The sequence below is a fragment of the Phaenicophaeus curvirostris genome, chromosome 20, assembly GCF_032191515.1.
Source record: "Phaenicophaeus curvirostris isolate KB17595 chromosome 20, BPBGC_Pcur_1.0, whole genome shotgun sequence".
NCBI classification, from domain to species: domain Eukaryota; kingdom Metazoa; phylum Chordata; class Aves; order Cuculiformes; family Cuculidae; genus Phaenicophaeus; species Phaenicophaeus curvirostris.
Genome location: NC_091411.1, coordinates 11,124,354 through 11,140,956, shown reverse-complemented (window position 1 = coordinate 11,140,956; position 16,603 = coordinate 11,124,354). Strand labels below are relative to the sequence as shown.

At 42.1% G+C, this 16,603-nt stretch overlaps 1 protein-coding gene across 2 annotated transcripts in view; it reads right to left on the bottom strand.

Moving 5' to 3' along the window:
- The window catches only part of DAB2IP (DAB2 interacting protein), a 179,413-nt gene extending 166,039 nt beyond the window's left edge, over nucleotides 1–13,374 (bottom strand). The window contains exon 1 of one of the 2 annotated variants that reach the window (XM_069873518.1): nucleotides 13,184–13,374. In XM_069873518.1, coding sequence (XP_069729619.1) covers nucleotides 13,184–13,241 — 58 coding nt within the window. In that variant the 5' untranslated portion in view covers nucleotides 13,242–13,374. Of the gene's footprint in view, nucleotides 1–5,564; nucleotides 6,033–13,183 lie in introns of those variants that run through there. The other variant, XM_069873524.1, reaches the window with a different exon arrangement.
- Nucleotides 13,375–16,603: the final 3,229 nt, after the last annotated feature.

The following is a 16,603-nucleotide window of genomic DNA, read 5'->3' as shown; positions in this document are numbered from 1 at the left end:
AATCTATAAACTACAAACAGACTCAGCAGCCATTTCGTACTCTGTAGTTCGAAAACCACACTGCCCTCATCTAAACCACATCCTCTTTTTCAGTGAAAGGTATCACACACATTTAAAATATCAGTCTTCAAACACTTCCTAAGACAGTTATTTTGAAACCTCAACTTTATTCCAGAGTTTCAGTTCTTCTGCACTCTCTGTAAATCATTTAAGCTCAATTCTGCTAGATGCGTCACTGCAGAATGAAGTTAAGCACAAGACTCATTTCAACTGACAATATTCTTTGCCTTTAGTTCTGTGCTACTTAATTAAAAATGACAATCTTAAAACAAGTGAGGTTCTTGTCCTGCCTGGAAGCTGCTGAGGCCAGGATCAACAAGACAGAAAATGTTCTGGAAATACATAGATTAGACAAGATCATAGGAAGAAATGTTTTCCTGCGAAGGCGGGGAGGCCCTGGCCCAGGTTGTCCAGAGAAGCTGTGGCTGCCCCATCCCTGGAGGGGTTCAAGGCCAGGTTGGATGGGGCTTGAAGCCCCTGATCCAGTGGGAGGTGTCCCTGCCCAGGGCAGGGGTGCGACTGGATAGGCTTTAGGGTCCTTTCCAGCTCAAACCAGCCCATGATTCTATGATTCTTTAAATTTCTAATAAGCCACCTTTTTACATTCCCTTATTATTTAATATAGTCCATATTATACACAATATCTAAAAATATTTATTACTTGAAATATGAAGGAATCTCATCCTTAAACAAGCCCTTTAAAATGTAACAGCATTATATTCTACAAGGCACTTTAGGTTTAACCTACAGCCTTTATTAAGTACCCATGGCCCTTCCATGCCCTTCCTGCTGGAGGCACAGGATGCGAAGCTATCCCAGCAGTTTGCCAAGTGAGTCCTCAGTAACGAGAATCCCAGAAAGAAGGGCCCTGATCCCTGTAAAGGAGGCGTAAATCTTCAGTTCATGGCTGAGAGGATCACTAGTGTAGTTTTGTGGTTATTCTCTATAGTTACCCTTGGTACAATCCCCATGCAGTGCTGGGTTTAGATAGCAGCCTCCTACTTCTCCCAGCGCCAACCACAGGAACAGCAGCCAGGCAGGTCCAGTGGCCAAAGGTAGCACAGGACAGGTTGGGAATTAATGTTCAGCCCACAGCCTGATGCAATGACTGCTCTGCAAATGATTAAGGAAAACATACAAACCCACTCATATTTTGACCAGGTTTGATTTAAATGCGGCAGTTAACCATTTCAAAGCATTAACTCTAAAAAATTAAATGCTAATAATAATATCACCACTGTCTGAAGTTCTTTTAGCAGTACAAAACAAGGTTTATTTTTTATTCCCGCTTGCAGGAATAGCATTGCATTAAACACTACAAAAGGCAGAGGCTAAGACTTTGGAACTTTGTAAAGAAATACTGGAAGAAAGAGACAGAGAAAGATTAAATTAGCTGAAATTTCTTTAGAAAATAATTTATTCTCTAGAAAATTGGATTTTGATTATTCAAAGGCCTTTCACCTAACTGTCATACAGATCTGGCTCCATTTTTTCAAGACTGAATTCCAAAGACCAAAGGAAAGAGAAGCTGTTAATTTTCAGGCCCTGTTCCAGTCCCTACATGCTGTTCACAGCAGAAGGTTCCAGGGACGCTGGGTCAGGGGAACTAAAGACCCCAGAGCAAGGTCGGTAGCACAGTGTTCTCTGAGAAAAGAGCCGATGCAGGCTTAAATACCTTAGAGACCGAAGAACTTTCAAAATTTCCATGAGGAAATTCAAAATCAAACCTACTTCTGCCGATTTTCACTTCCACAGCTGCTCTGCAAAATGGTTTTGCAGAGTCTGAAACAGAAACCAGGAATTACTTGGTCTGCTCTGCTTGCCACTAGGCTGCCCCAGTTTCTCTGAAGTCCTTCCCTCTCCATTAATGCTTCTCTTCTGTTTAAAACAGTAGCTTCTATGCTTCATCTGATCAAAATGGAGGCAAGATAGCCAATTTTTATCTTGATTTTGTTATATTATCTTGATTTTATCTTGATTTTTTAAATTTTGATAGTCTACTGCCAAGCATCAGAAGCGATGACTTCATAGCAGGAGGCGGCATCTATTCAGAGGAGCTCAGAGCCAGCAAAAATACTCCCAAGAACACCAAAATAGTTCCTATTACATTTTACTCTTTGGCAAAGGAATATGCATTATATAAAAGGCAACAGAAATAGCTAGCACAGATCCATGCAAAGTACTTTAATACTAATGGTAGAACCTCATCACTCTGGTTCACGGCTGTAAGCTGGAAACCTATATTTTAGGTAGGTCAGGTTTGTCTCACACCAAAGTTCACTAAAAATGTCCTGATTTAGACTCCAGGCACCAAGTACAGCAGAGAGAGTGAACTCTTCATGAGACTGAACTGCCAGAGAAAGTCTGGCAACTCAGACAGGCAAGGGATTTGTGGTGAAGGAGAAAAGGGACCTGTGCGGATTCCTGATGAAGCTGTAAATGAACAAGAGCGTTGTTGCGCTCTCAGATTTGCCACTTCAGCAACAAAATACTCATTAGGTGAGATCTGAGGAAGAAATGATTTCCTGTGAGGGTGGGGAGGCCCTGGCCCAGGCTGCCCAGAGCAGGGGTGGCTGCCCCATCCCTGGAGGGGTTCAAGGCCAGGTTGGGTGGGGCTTGAAGCCCCTGATCCAGTGGGAGGTGACCCTACCCATGGCAGGGGTAGAACTGGATGGGCTTTGATGTGCCTTCCAACCCAAACCATTTCATGATTCTATGATTTCCTGTAGTGAAAAAGATGGTGCTTCATCTTCCAGGAAACAAATACCCTGGGCTGCTGAAAAAAAAACAGCACTGAGATTTTCCAGATCCATATAGACAGGTCAGGGGGATATTTCCACAGCAAAATGACAAGTATCCTCCAGATTTTTTGTGGAGATTAACTAGTACTAAGTTGTGGAGAGCTCTGTTGAGGCATCTAGCACTAACTGCATACCGAAGGGCTGTGTGTTAAGTGACTAAACAGTAAACTCTACCCATGCAAAAATATAGACTCACAGAATGGTTTAGGTTGAAAAAGACCTTTAAGATTGAGTCCAGCTATCAGCCTAACACTGCCAACTCCACCATGTCCCTAAGCACCACATATCCATGTCTTTTAAACACTCCCACATATGGTGACTCAACCACTTCCCTGGGCAGCCTCCTACAAATGCTTTATAAGCATTTTGGTTAAGTAATATTTCCTAATATACAATCTAAACCTCTCCTGGCACAACCTGAGACCATTTTGTCTCATCCTATCACTTGTTAATTAGGAGAAGAGACCAGGACCCACTTCGCTACCACCTCCTTTCTGGGAATTGCAGAGAGCAATGACATCTCCCCTCAGCCTCCTCTTTCCAGTCTAAACAACCCCACGCCCCTCAGCCACTCCCAGTACCCCTGGGCTCCAGACCCTTCCCCAGCTCCGTTCCCCTCCTCTGGACATGCTCCATCCTCTCAATGTTCCTCTGGTAGTGAGGGGCTCAGTACTGAACCCAGGATTTGAGGTGCAGCCTCTCCAGTGATGAGTGCAGGGGACAATCCCGTCCCTGCTCCTGCTGGCCACATCATGGCTAATCCAAGCCAGGATGCTGTTGGCCTTCTTGGCTACCTGGGCTACTGCTGAATCACGTTCAGCTGCTGTCAACCAGCATCCCTGGGTCCTTTTCCACCAGCAGCTTTCCAACCACTTTTCCCCAAGCCTGGAGTTGTTGTGGCCCAAGTGCAGGACGGCACTGAGCCTTGTTGTACCCCAGACACTACTGGTTATGGATGATAGTCACTGCTGCCACTGGCTAAAAATCCCTCTGCTGTGTCTGGAATGGAGGGGATCTTCCCCTCTGGAGTTCAAAGGTCAGAATTTTATTCCTCTTACTACTTTATTATAACCATGAAGTCTGGCCCAAGGACAGATTAAGAAAGGGCACCTGGGAAATCTACAATTGACAATATAATTTCACCAAAAAAGACCTAAGTGAGCATTTATCATTATTATCAGCAGCAATGAACAAGAAATAGTTTTTATATCCCCAGAAATGTGATGATTACTGGAAACCCCAATTTGTACTGGCAGATGCATGGCCTTTTAAGGCTTTTTAACGTATATAAAATGAGAGACCCACACTTGGCTGGCAACAGTCACAACAAGACCTTAATTCATATCCGATATCCTAAGAAGGTACAGTGCCTGCCAGGCAATGGGCGGTAGTGGTGCTGCACCTCTGTCATCCAGGCTGTCCTTCTTGGGTTGTAACCATTTTCCTCACTCAGGCTTCAGCAAAGTAAGGTTTTTTCTCATTAAAAAAGGCACTTTAGATGATCTGGCATTTTGCCACAAAAGTGACTAAGTGAAAAAACATCCAATTCTTAATCTTTTTTTTTTTTTTTTAGCAGAACTGCAGACAGCGACAGCTCTCTCCTGTATTGCCAGAACATTAGCTCACAAGGCCCAAGTGTCAGAAAGCATCTTAGATGCAAGATAGCTGATTTATTTAAAATTGATTCAAAATGAAAAGTTTAGGTTAGATCAAGTCTGAGTTCCATAAATCCACTGCTGCCTTATTTACAGGTACAAAACATTTTTCTTTGAATACCTGTAAGTACACTCAACTTAGATGCTCACTATAGTTACTATTAACATACCAACACAAAAGACAGTGCTAAAACCCAGGTATTTGTCAAAACGGAATTACAATGAAACCTTCAGCAAACAAACTCTTAAAAATTTGCTTTGCAGATTTCTGCTTGGAACAGACAATAGTAAACTGAATGATCTGACACATTGGAAGGAAGACTAAGATTCTGTAAACCATCAAGATTTCATGGCCTCCCTCAGCTAACTTTGCCTTGTGTTTATAGAAATGTCCGAGTGACACGTAACCTTCAGAAAAATAAAGATATAACTATGTTTTAACACACTAACATCAAAAAGTTCAGTCTGTGCTAATGTAATGGGAGAGGGCGGTGGCCATCATTGTGCTGGTGTCAGGCCTGTTGTTTTGAGGTTAAAGGAACAGCCACAGTTTTCTCTCTAGTGACTGGTCTACACCAGCAGGTCATTAGCGAGCAGGATTTAGCGAGCTCACAAACTACAGCTTGGCTTCTCAAAGTGGAACGCACCATTTGACTGCAAAGCTGGATTGCTGAAAGACAGTTGTGTTTGGTCAGAGATAATAGTCTGGAAAACAGATTCCATCATCACGAAAACAAGAGTTGAGAGAGTTCTCTGCATAAAGATGCAAACTGAAAACTAGCTGCTGTCTTGAATTCCAATTACACACACTGCAAAAAGTTTGTATTAAGACCCATTGCACAACAATTCTGATACAAAATAGAAAAGACAATCACTGTCACAACTCTACTCATTAAAGAAATCCTAAGACAAAACACAGTCTTTGATCTCAGGCATTGCTACAAGGTTGCTGCATGTTTCAAACCAGACATACTCATTCCTAACAAAACAAAACCTCTATGTGAGCACAATGTCAGTCCCTGATATCCAGGAGTCCCTAAATGCTTACCTTGTTAGAAGCAGTTCAGATTTTGGGAAGCAGTTTCTCACAGCAGCTCAGACATTCCATGATAACTGTTATGCTGCAGTAAACAGCTGCTGATTTATTCCCCCGTTTTGTGTCCATGCTGAACCCCAGAAGAAATCCCATGCAGGGGAAAAAAAACAAACAAACCAAAATGGAAAAACAGCCCTAAAACCCCACTGGAGAAGCACCTAGCTCCTGAGCAAAGGACAAAAAAGTTTAACAGGGAAACAGAAAGGAAATCCAGTGACAACTAAAAGTTTGGATCAGAAACAGGAAAAGCAAGCTCGCTGCCTTTGCCCCTAGTCCTGGCTAAAGGTGCCTCTCCAAGCAAAATTCACTGAGCCTCCCAGCTCCTCGGAGCAGATGGTATTCACACATTATTCCCCAACAGCAGCATTCCCCAGCCCAATCAGGAGGCAGCACTCAAAAGCCAAGCGCTTCCCAGACTCCGTTACAGTTTTCAATAGCTATAGCACAAGATGAATGACTCAGAAAATGAATAAGCAGGGAAAATAAAACCCGCCTCTCCGCTAGCCAGAGGAACGGGCAGGCAGCTCAGCAGCCCTGAGCGCACCCGGCACTGGTTTCAAGGTGAACCCACCTGTTTTTTCTCCCTAAATCCTAGATGCTGATTATATTTTCCATAGCTTTCATCTGTTTGCTCAACTTCACCTTGGGTTAGAAGTCACAATAAGAATTGAATCTTTGCTTTTTATTCTTCAGTCTTGAAACCAATAAACATTTCTCAGAGTCAAAGAAGGATTGATTGCTCTTCCAGACAAAATAGTCCCAGAGAACTCTGTGAAACTCCCTGTGCCATCTCTTGCTGCATGCATACATAAATATTTCTAAGATTAAGGCTGGACTATACAGATCCTGTTGCAGATGATATAAAAAGAAAAAAGTTAATTTCAAAACTGTCTCTCCTAAACAACATAATGTGTCCTCTGGCTTTGTCTAAAGTTTACCAAGAAACTTTAAATAATTAACAACTCCCAGTGTTCAGGTGAAGCACAGCCATTACCCAAAATCTGGCCAGAGAGAACCAGTACACTGTTCCCTACTACTCTGCTTTGCTCACAAACCATTGCTGCCACTTCATCCAGACAGCACTCAGAAATCCAGCTCCTCAGCTCGATGCAGGGCTGTTTCTGACAGCCGCCACTGAGCAGTAACGGGTGATCTGCTCAACAAAGCCATTTACTCATGAAAGCAGAGCTGCGCAGCACCAGCAGATCTCTCCCTGGAATACAGGAGTGCACTCCTGAGCTTTCCTAAACACTGCAATTCTCTGTAGTTCTCTGACAGAAGAGACTGCCAGGAGGTCACACTGGGTTTCATGTTCCTGTATCAGCTCTCCCTGCAGTCTCCACACAATGTTTTAATCCTGCCACTCAGAAATTAACTCTGCATTAGCTGAGAACACACCGCAGTCAGAGAGGTGGAATCACTTAAATCGGTACAAGTCTCTGGGGTAAGCAGCGTTCTCCTCACTCCCCCTGGACACTCTCAGACCTCTGTCAGGCGCTGTAAATTGATCCTTTGCATTCCTGCCTGACACATGGACTGTGAAAAACTCTTCAGGGATATTCGCTCTGCTGTGAGCCATGCTCTAATAGTGTTTCTGCAAAACAGATGACCAGTTGCAGAGACAATAAATTATTGTGGACTCTGGTGTAAATCTTATTATTTTAAGTCAATTTTTATTTTCTCCATTCTGGAATAAATAAGAGAATTCCCTTCTTACTTTCAAAACACCAAACATCTGGATTTTTCCAGCGTGGATTAAGGGCAGAGCTGGCATCCAGAGGCAACAATTTCTGCATGAGGCACACCATGCCACGCAGTGGTTAAGCAAACACAGCCCCACACACAGCTACGGGAGAAAGCACAACGGCTTGTGCTACCACAGCTGCCTCCCGACGTCCCAACTACATCCAGGGAAGTATTCAGAGGTGTAAAACAAACCCAGAAGAGTATCTAGATCCGGTAGGAAAACAAACATTTCTCGAAACTTCATTTTGGCAGACTTTTTCTGATCACTGCATTAAGATCTACAGCAACCAAAATCATTGACTACTGACTCACTTAGCACGGCGTCTGGGAGGCCTCCAAGTCCATATCAGCAGCAGCAACGCTTTGCAATTAAATCTTTCACGTGTGCTGGTTCCTTGGAGATGCTCAGAGGAGACACACAACTAAATGTAAACATGATTATCACAATGCTCTAACCGACACGATAACCACGCGTATGCACTGAGAAACCTCCTTGGCAAATTTCCTATCAGACATAAAGAAGAACATCACAGTGAGGTAGCTAAAGGAAAGCAGCTATTTATATCCCTCATGCACTGTACATTTGTTAGAGATCGATGTAAAGAATCACAGCTGTTGATCTTTCTGGGCATCACCAGGAGAGGAAGCTGCTGTCTGACACCTTCATAGTTACCTCTGTGTGATCACAACAATCCTTGATTAAAGGTCTCGGAAAAACCCACATGCCCAACCCTTTGTGGAAGGTTGGTTTCAGCTCACAATAAGGGCTGACAATCTCCTCTGTAGCTTCTCCAGTTTCTGTTATCTACTACCACAATCTTATGAACTGAAAAGCTTCTGATCTATAAATACCTTCATACATGAGATGTATGCTTTTAATTCCTCAACATCTCTACTCCCATGAAATCCCTTGTCCCCTATCCTCTTTATTACTGAAGAATGAAGACACCACCTTCGACTGTTTTCTGTACCTCCAAGTATGGAAGGTTACACTCTATTCACCCAATGTTCCTTCACAATTTCATGTCGCTGGGGTTTAACCCCAGCCGATGACTGAGCACCGCACAGCAACTTGCTCACCTCTCCCATAGTGGGATGGGGAGGAAAATGGGAAATACATAAACCCCTCACTTTCCTAGTGGAATATGATGAAATAACACACTTAAATAATCCAGTTACTCACAGATGCCTAGGATAAATAACATGCACTTTGTTTCCGTAACATATTTAACATGAAGAGTTTTTTGCAAACATTATAAATGTCACCTGGGGGAAGCAGAGAAAGAACGAATAATTTTTTAAGAATCTCTACCACAGGCCGCAGTACAGCACTGTTTAATCGCTTAATGACAGTTTAATAAGTTTAATTGCCAACCTACTCATTACCACTTTGCTTCAGTCCTGTAGACAATAATGGGAAATTAACTTTCAAAAACTTCTACCACCCAAACTCATTACTTTCCAACACTCATTCTGTATAGGAACCAAGCTTTCAGACTTAACAGGGCAGAACGATACCACACTAAGAAATGCCGAAGTCCACTGATGTTTTTGTGCGGTTGTTGCCAGGTGGCTGCTCCTGGACAAAACTCCTCCTTTTCCCTCAAGGAAGGAGAGGGATCAGCGCTCTGCCTGTCAAAGCTCCCAGCAAGCTGTCTGCAATTTGTGCAAGACTACAAAACCAAAGCCAATACACAGTGACCCACCAAAAATAAACTGGTTTCAATGTGGCACAAGAACGTACAGTGTGCCATATCAAGGTTCTAGTATCGTTATTTTCTTCTGGTTCTCTGTTCTCACCACTTGCTTTCCAGTCTAACCATAGCATCTTTATTTTCTCTCTTTACTTTCTCAGATATAAATGCTCAGGAGTATTAACCTGGCTTCCTCAGTCAGCATGCCAGAATGGCAACACTTATCAGAAATACTTAATTAATTTCCAGGCAGCGTAGAATACTAAACTACAAAACATACCTCTACTAAAATCGATTCTTGACTGCATTTCCACACACTTGGGGAATTTTGGGGAGGATTTGTTCCAGAACAAGTTAACTTAATTACAATTTAAAATGTAAATAACTTTTATACTTCCAAATACCCAGTTGTCGGCAGATGAGGAGCAGTTTGATTTTCAAAACAACCACACGGCATCTTTAGTGCTACTTCTACCTAGAAGGCAGGGACTTCAGAGTACTGCAACTTAAGTGTTCTCATCCTATTTTCTTTGTTTTTCTCATTACTAGATGCCTGAAGTTCTGAAGAAGGAATGCTAAACCAGCTCCCGTCTTATCCACCTTTGCCTCACTGTTTAGCAACAGGATTTCCTCCTGCATCAGGAATGCCTGGTTCATAGCCTTTTCTGCAGAACTTTGAAAGACAGAGACTGAAAGACTTTACTATTTTTTCACCTTATTTTTAATCTAATCTTTGTTCTAGGATTATTGTATTAACTTTAAAATAATGTAAGTTTAAGAATATATATTGTCCATACAGTCAAAGTAAATGTCAAGTCCAGGAAACTTAAGAGCCTAGAGTGACAATGAGCCTTTGGCTCTGACTGCTGAGCTACTGGATGAGGTGCTCCAAACCGCATCATCTGCCAAACCCAGCTCAGAGCAATGTATGGTTTTTAATGCACATGAAGGTGTCACTGAGAACAGGATTTCATTACTGCCCTAGAACACTGCTTAAAGAATCTAAATTACCAGCAGCAGATAAAGTTCAAGCCTGGTTAGCATCACATAATTCACCTGGTTGACTGTGTACAGCAGAGGCTGAAAAGCCATCATTATTGTATTATTAAAGCACAATGGATTAATTTCATTTCTTTGTGGTACAAAATCTGCATCTGTGATCCACACTCATTGTGTACGAACATGGCTTTGCCACAACCAGTCGCAGGGATTTGGTCTACAAGGTTGTTCAAAAGATCCACTAAAAATACCGTGCTCTTAAAAGATTAACAACAAATCCACAAAGAAATACATACTGCTGGGATACACAAGAGAATAAACTCAGAGGCGGTGCCAGTGTTCCCTATAGCTTTATATAAACCGTGATCCAAGCAAATACAATGAACGCACAACTCATAGATATTTGGTACTTGAGAGTTTATACGCAAATATGGTATCTGATAAATCTTCACCGCTTGCAAAAAGCTGCTGAGTTGTCTTTTATTCCAGTAGCTGCAAGTGGCTCCAGTACAAAAGAGGAATCTGTAGCGCTGATATGTCATCCCTCTGAAATGGGTAATTTAGGGTTATGGTTTCCGAATCAGCACATTCCTCAGCACTTCTCTTCCAAGAAATTTTTTTTTTTTATGAAAAGAATCAAGTAAAACCACACCAGTGCATTAAACAGAACACATCAAAAAGTCAGAACTGTGAGCCACCATAAAATGGCAATAATCTGTCTTTCTATTCCTGCATTTCAGGAAATAGAAAGATAATATCAAGGGAAGGGGGACTTTAAATGGGTTTTTTTTTAATTCTGGCAAGAACCTGTAGCTTTAGGTGAGCCTCTGTCCCAGGCACACATGGAGAGAAGTGACAGAACTTCCATCTCTCTTCACAAACATCAAAAAGGATCGCAACCAATTAAGCTTGTGTTACAAGCAGTGCAAGCACTACAGCTCCATGAAGAATCACAGAGAAAAACCCAATAACAACTTCACTCACAGGTTAGGATTTCATTCCAGGGTCTATTACGTCAAGGTAACTAACACAGTTAAATCTCCTTTCAGGCCCCCAAATATGTGTTTCTTCTCTGTTCCAGTTCCAAGCAATAATAAAACTACGAGGTACCTCCACAAAAAGCTGGCAACCTGATTTGATTAGGAAAGAAACCTGTGCTGAGAAAAGAGACATTAGGCTTCTCAGTCTTGAATATTCTACTAACATCCTTTCAGCCCAGTTCATACATCTCTGTAAGCAAACGAAAGGGCGGCAGGAGGAGCAACACTCCAGTATATAATTGCCGTGTATTCTTCAGAACGGCTTTTACTGTCATTAATGATCTGTTGATTGGGCTGGCAATAAGCGACTAAGAATGAACCAATGCTGAATTTCAAGGTAGATGGTAACCATTACATACTATTAAGTAGATAAAGAAGTCAAATAGGAATTTGCATTCCGGCAGCATAAAAAGGAATCTGCTTTGACATCTTTGAAGGTAAAAAGGCACTTGAAGTTTCAAGTTATGGTCACTTACCAAGGCATTAATATCTGCCACATGAGCAGTACATTTCGATACACACAACTCTCTGTTCAGAGCAAGTCACTAGCTGTTTGACAATAAAAGGGGCTGCTTCAAGAGTGACTGCTACAAGAAAACATTCTCAAAGGAGAAAATCTTTCTTACCAGCACTCTGCTGGTAAAGTTTTGAGAACTTTCTGTTTACTGAATTAATGCAAAATAATGCAGGATGTGTCACAATAACAGATCCATCCTTCCGTCCTGCATAGTGTTCCTGCTGCTCCAGCAGTAACACCTGAGCTACCGGCCATCTAATGCGTCAGCCCATTTGTTTTACAATGGGAGAGTTTAAATCAAATGAATTAAAATAAACTCTAAAAGGAATCTGGAGATTTACATAGTTAGGAAGGAGAAGCTGTGAAGATTCTTCTAGGATACTTGGTACCACCAGTGCTTATTTATCTCTCCTTTCCTAGTTTATAAGTATTTCCAGTGTCTGCCTGTTTATTCACATATTCTGTAGGAAAACAAGTTTGCCTCATCTTGATCTTTTCATGTTAGTATTGTCATTCGAAACAGCACTGGAATCCATCCTTGAGTATTTTAATCCATTCAACTTCAGAGGGGCGCAGAGTCCAAAGTAAAGCAGTGCTGCCCACTACTATCTGCCCAGTCTCCTGTTTACATAGTTTAAATGTTACTTCATTCTCTCAACCACATTACTTGCACAGTTTAGTTCTGCTGTGGTACCAACACTGCAGTTCTGCTGTACTCAAAACTTGAGGTAATCAGCAGAGAATATGCTGTGGGAAATACAGAATGAGTTCTTGAACAATACATACATAGGAATACTTTGGATTTCAAACTGCATTCAGAATAGTGCCAAGTACACATTAAAGAGCTGAGAATCAATTTATTCTAACAGTTACCATCTTAAACTGTTTTCATAAATGTAAAACATTTGTTGCCCTCAGTGCAGCCAATTCAGTCTACTACCAGAGAAATTAGACTTGCAATGGCAAACAACTTTTTTTCCGACTTACGCTTTTTTCTATGCCTTCCAACAAACTAAATGCCAGGGCATCAGCGTGTGGAATGCTATAAATCCAGGGAATAGCTGCAGTTTTAACCATGGACTTTAATTCCAGGGTGAATTTATGTAGTCCCTAGCTAAATATATCCTTCTAAGTAAATTACTCATGCAACTGCCTGTAGGAAAGCTTTCTGCAGATAAAGAGACTGTTTCCAAATGCTGCGTTTGACAGCACATACGGCATAAAGTTATATTCTTTTCTCCACTGGCAAAAAAAGACCCCCAAACTGAATCATGTAGAACGCACAGGTTCCTTCTCTCTCTGCAAAGACTGGCCAGGAGATAGGTTAATTCTGCCTGATCGCTGCTCCTTGCAGTACACTGTAGCTATCAGTCTACTGCATGTTTCTCTCCAAACCCTGTAAACAGAGTGATCTCTAAGATCATGTGAAGCACGTTACCACATTCATTTCTACTTCTCCATGCAGAAGACAGTACAAAAACATACCTAACCTTGTGCCTTTAGTCAGATGACTAACTCAGACACTCTTTCACTACCCTTTTTTTCCCTCTCTTTTCTATGTTTTCTACTTCTTACCATTAGAGTTGTCGTGGTCCAAGGGATTATCTGGTTCCATTACTTCAAATAAAAGCATCCAACATGCAGTTCTCCATGCAGCAGAGGCATAAAAACACAGCAGTTGCCTAAGCTGATTCACCTGATTTATGAATTAGTGCTGCATCCATAAGAGGCTGTGTTTCTTCTTTTGTATTACATCTGGCTCCTTTTCCAACTAGATGGCTGGGTATTACAGCATGCAGGCCTTTTTCCAGCATCCTCTTAATGCATTATATTTAAAGTAGCAGCAACCTTTTTCTCCCATCCCCCAGATGAAGTTACAGCAGTAACTAGGCTGAGCTGGCAGGGAGCAGAGCTCATTCAGAACAGGACCTGCAAGCGCCCTCCGATTCGTGTTGCTGCATAAAGAGAATGATTGATACAATAAAAAGTAAGTGGGGTTTGACACAGCGCACTACGCACTGCAGAAAATCGCACCAAAACCAGCAAAGGTCTTGAGGGTTTAGGGAATGCCTCGGCGAAGCCACCAGTGTGCACCCCCTCACATACAAACACAAATTATGTCCTGTTCCCTCCTCCTCCTCCCCCCGGCTACAATCTTTTATAATCCTGGATCTCCTCCAGCAATAGTCTGTTCCTTTAGTCAGTTTATAATAAACTCTGCCATTCCCTTGTGTCCCTAGGGCTGTCTTGGAAAGGAAAGAGGCTGTTTGCAGAATGAATAGCCCAGCCACTGCCTAACGGAGAGGCAACTCAATGACTGCACTGGGCAGTTGTAACTTGCTGCAGCACCAGCCTTCTGCCAGAGACCTTGTCCTACATTTCCCTCTTTTGCCAAGCCAGGAGCTGCGGCTAAGCTGGCTTTTTAAACAGCCTTCTGCAAATGTGCCAGGACGGCAAGTACCAGCATTGCTAGAATCATATGGTAAATTATATGAGTCTGCAACTGCTGACTCTCTCACAGAGACGATATCAGCTGGCAGTGAGATGACAGGATTAGAAGTCAGGTCACCTTCGCTCTGCTATTGGATCTGCCACTAACTCCCCAAGACCTCACATAATTCATAACTCTTCTTTATGTCTCAATTTTCTATGATATTGACATTGAAATATGTCTTATCTCACAGGAACACAGCTCAAACTTCCCAGCTTTCCATGCTCTGAACTTCCTGGATGAATTACATGGCACAAGGACCATATATCACCTAGCGGAGGAATACAACTATTTACTTTCTTTGAACACATCTCCACAAAATAACAGAAAAAGATATCAATGTGCAGGTATAAACCAGGATGTGTCTCTGAAAGGTAAATTCATATTAATATTAATTCACTGGTTACAACAGTCCTGAAAATTCTCCAAATCTAGACTTTCAGGATCAATTTTACTTTGAACCAACCACTCAAACTCTTTAACACTCCAGCTAAGGCATTAAAACGTATCTTGTTTAGAAAGAACACTTCTGCACATCTACCACAGATTCAGTGCATTTTGGGTCCATCATGGCCGACAACACAGGATTCTGAGGCAAGCAGGGGTTTCTATTTTGGTGTTCCTGGGTAATGCTTCTACCTTACTGGCTCCTCTTTACAGAGCCATGTAACCGGTACTTTCGAGCTGACTGTTCACGCCTGGTGCTACAGGCAGTGGGCGGACAAATGAATGGCTGGCTGAAGGGAGAAAAACAGGCAGTTCTGGATGGAGGAATTAACCTAGCAGGTTGGTATGACTCTACTGTAATTGTACCTTGCAAAAACCCTTTAGTGCTTCTCCTGAGGATTATGCCATATATTAATAGAAGGAAAACTCATTCCCATCTATTTATTTTAAGGACTGCACAGTATAGACCCCTATTAAATTATGTTCTGAGATCTCTGCCTTGGTCTAAATTACAGTGCTGCAAACCCTATATTCTCGCCCCTCTCACCCTACGCTCCCTGTGTTCTTTACAACTTCACTACTTCTCCCACTCACTGACAAAACAAAGAGCCTCCCTCTTTCCACCTTCCCCACAAAGCCACCTCCTCCGTGCCTGCAGGAGCAGGGCACTCTGCCTGCCAACAGCCCTCCACCTGTTCCGGGGCAGGTACACAGTCTGGGAGCTGGGATGCGTTAACTCTTGACTGACGCATATTACAGCCGGCTGGAATGAACAAAAGCTGACAATAACAGGTAGAAAAGGGATTTAGAGACATTTTGGGGTGAGGAGTCCTGAACAGGTATGGTCTGTCTGTTCTGTATGCCAGGATGCAAAGATAACACCAACACAAACACACATACAGAGTGACTCACGAACAGCCGACCTCGGTCACAGAGGACTAGAAACGCCTGGAGAATCCCGGCTGTCAATGTAAAGGAACACATAGTTCCATAATGAACATCTGAATCAAGACAAATTAGAGAGAGAGAAATAATTTGTATTCTTCCATAAAACAGATGCTGCTTACACATACTAGACTTTCCACAGGCAATTTAGCACTAGAAAAGAATAAACACCTGTGAAATCCTGCCTTGTGGAGAGTCAGGAATAATACAGAAATTCTACAGAATAGCTAAGACCAAAAAAATCAAGAAAATAAAGTGAAAAATAATAGTTATTTAGACCTCAATGACTTTCTATGACAACTGATTGGATTTTAATGTCATCCAAATGATTTGCTCATCTGTAGTTACAGTCCTCGTAAACATTAATCCTGAACGTGCGAGTCAGAATGATGTCAATATTTTGGCTAAGGCAGTATTCACAATTTCTAACAACTGAGCAATTGTCACAGGTTCTTTGTTCAATCACAGCTCATGCAGTTCAGAAAAGTAGCTCATGCGATGATTTTGAAAAGAAAGGGACAGTTGGAAGAGCAGGGCTTTGATCGCTGGGGATTTTAATTGCTCAGGCACTGAATAGAAAATTGCAGAAGTGAAGAGGGAAATGATTTTCAGACAAATGGCCTGAGTGGTCAGAGGCTGTGCTAGACCAAATCCTAGGAAATGAGCCAAGCACACTGAACTAATGAGTATGGAAAGAGAAGCCCAGCTAGCATATTCTCGGGAATACCTATGGGGTTATGCAGAACACAAAATGTAGAATTCTGAGAAGCTGACTCTTCACGGAAGGAATTTTTAAATGGTTGAAAGGAAGTGGAAATTAAATGTGCTCTGTTTCTGTCCAATCAGAGCGTCTCCACATGCCCCTAAATAGCGAGTTTGGAGACAAAAAAGGAAGTTGTATCTATTTGCCTAATGTTTTAAGGAACATCATGGAGACATAGTTTACGTACAAGGCTCCAGCTGGGTTCAATCTGTAAGACTTCACTTTGGGGGAATGGGCAGCCACTATTTTTTATCTCCTATTTCTTTTCGTAGGATATCTCATGTTAGCCTTTATTTCACACTGTAATACAAAACTGTAAACAAGAGAGATGGCACTTGCTTTTAGTTTG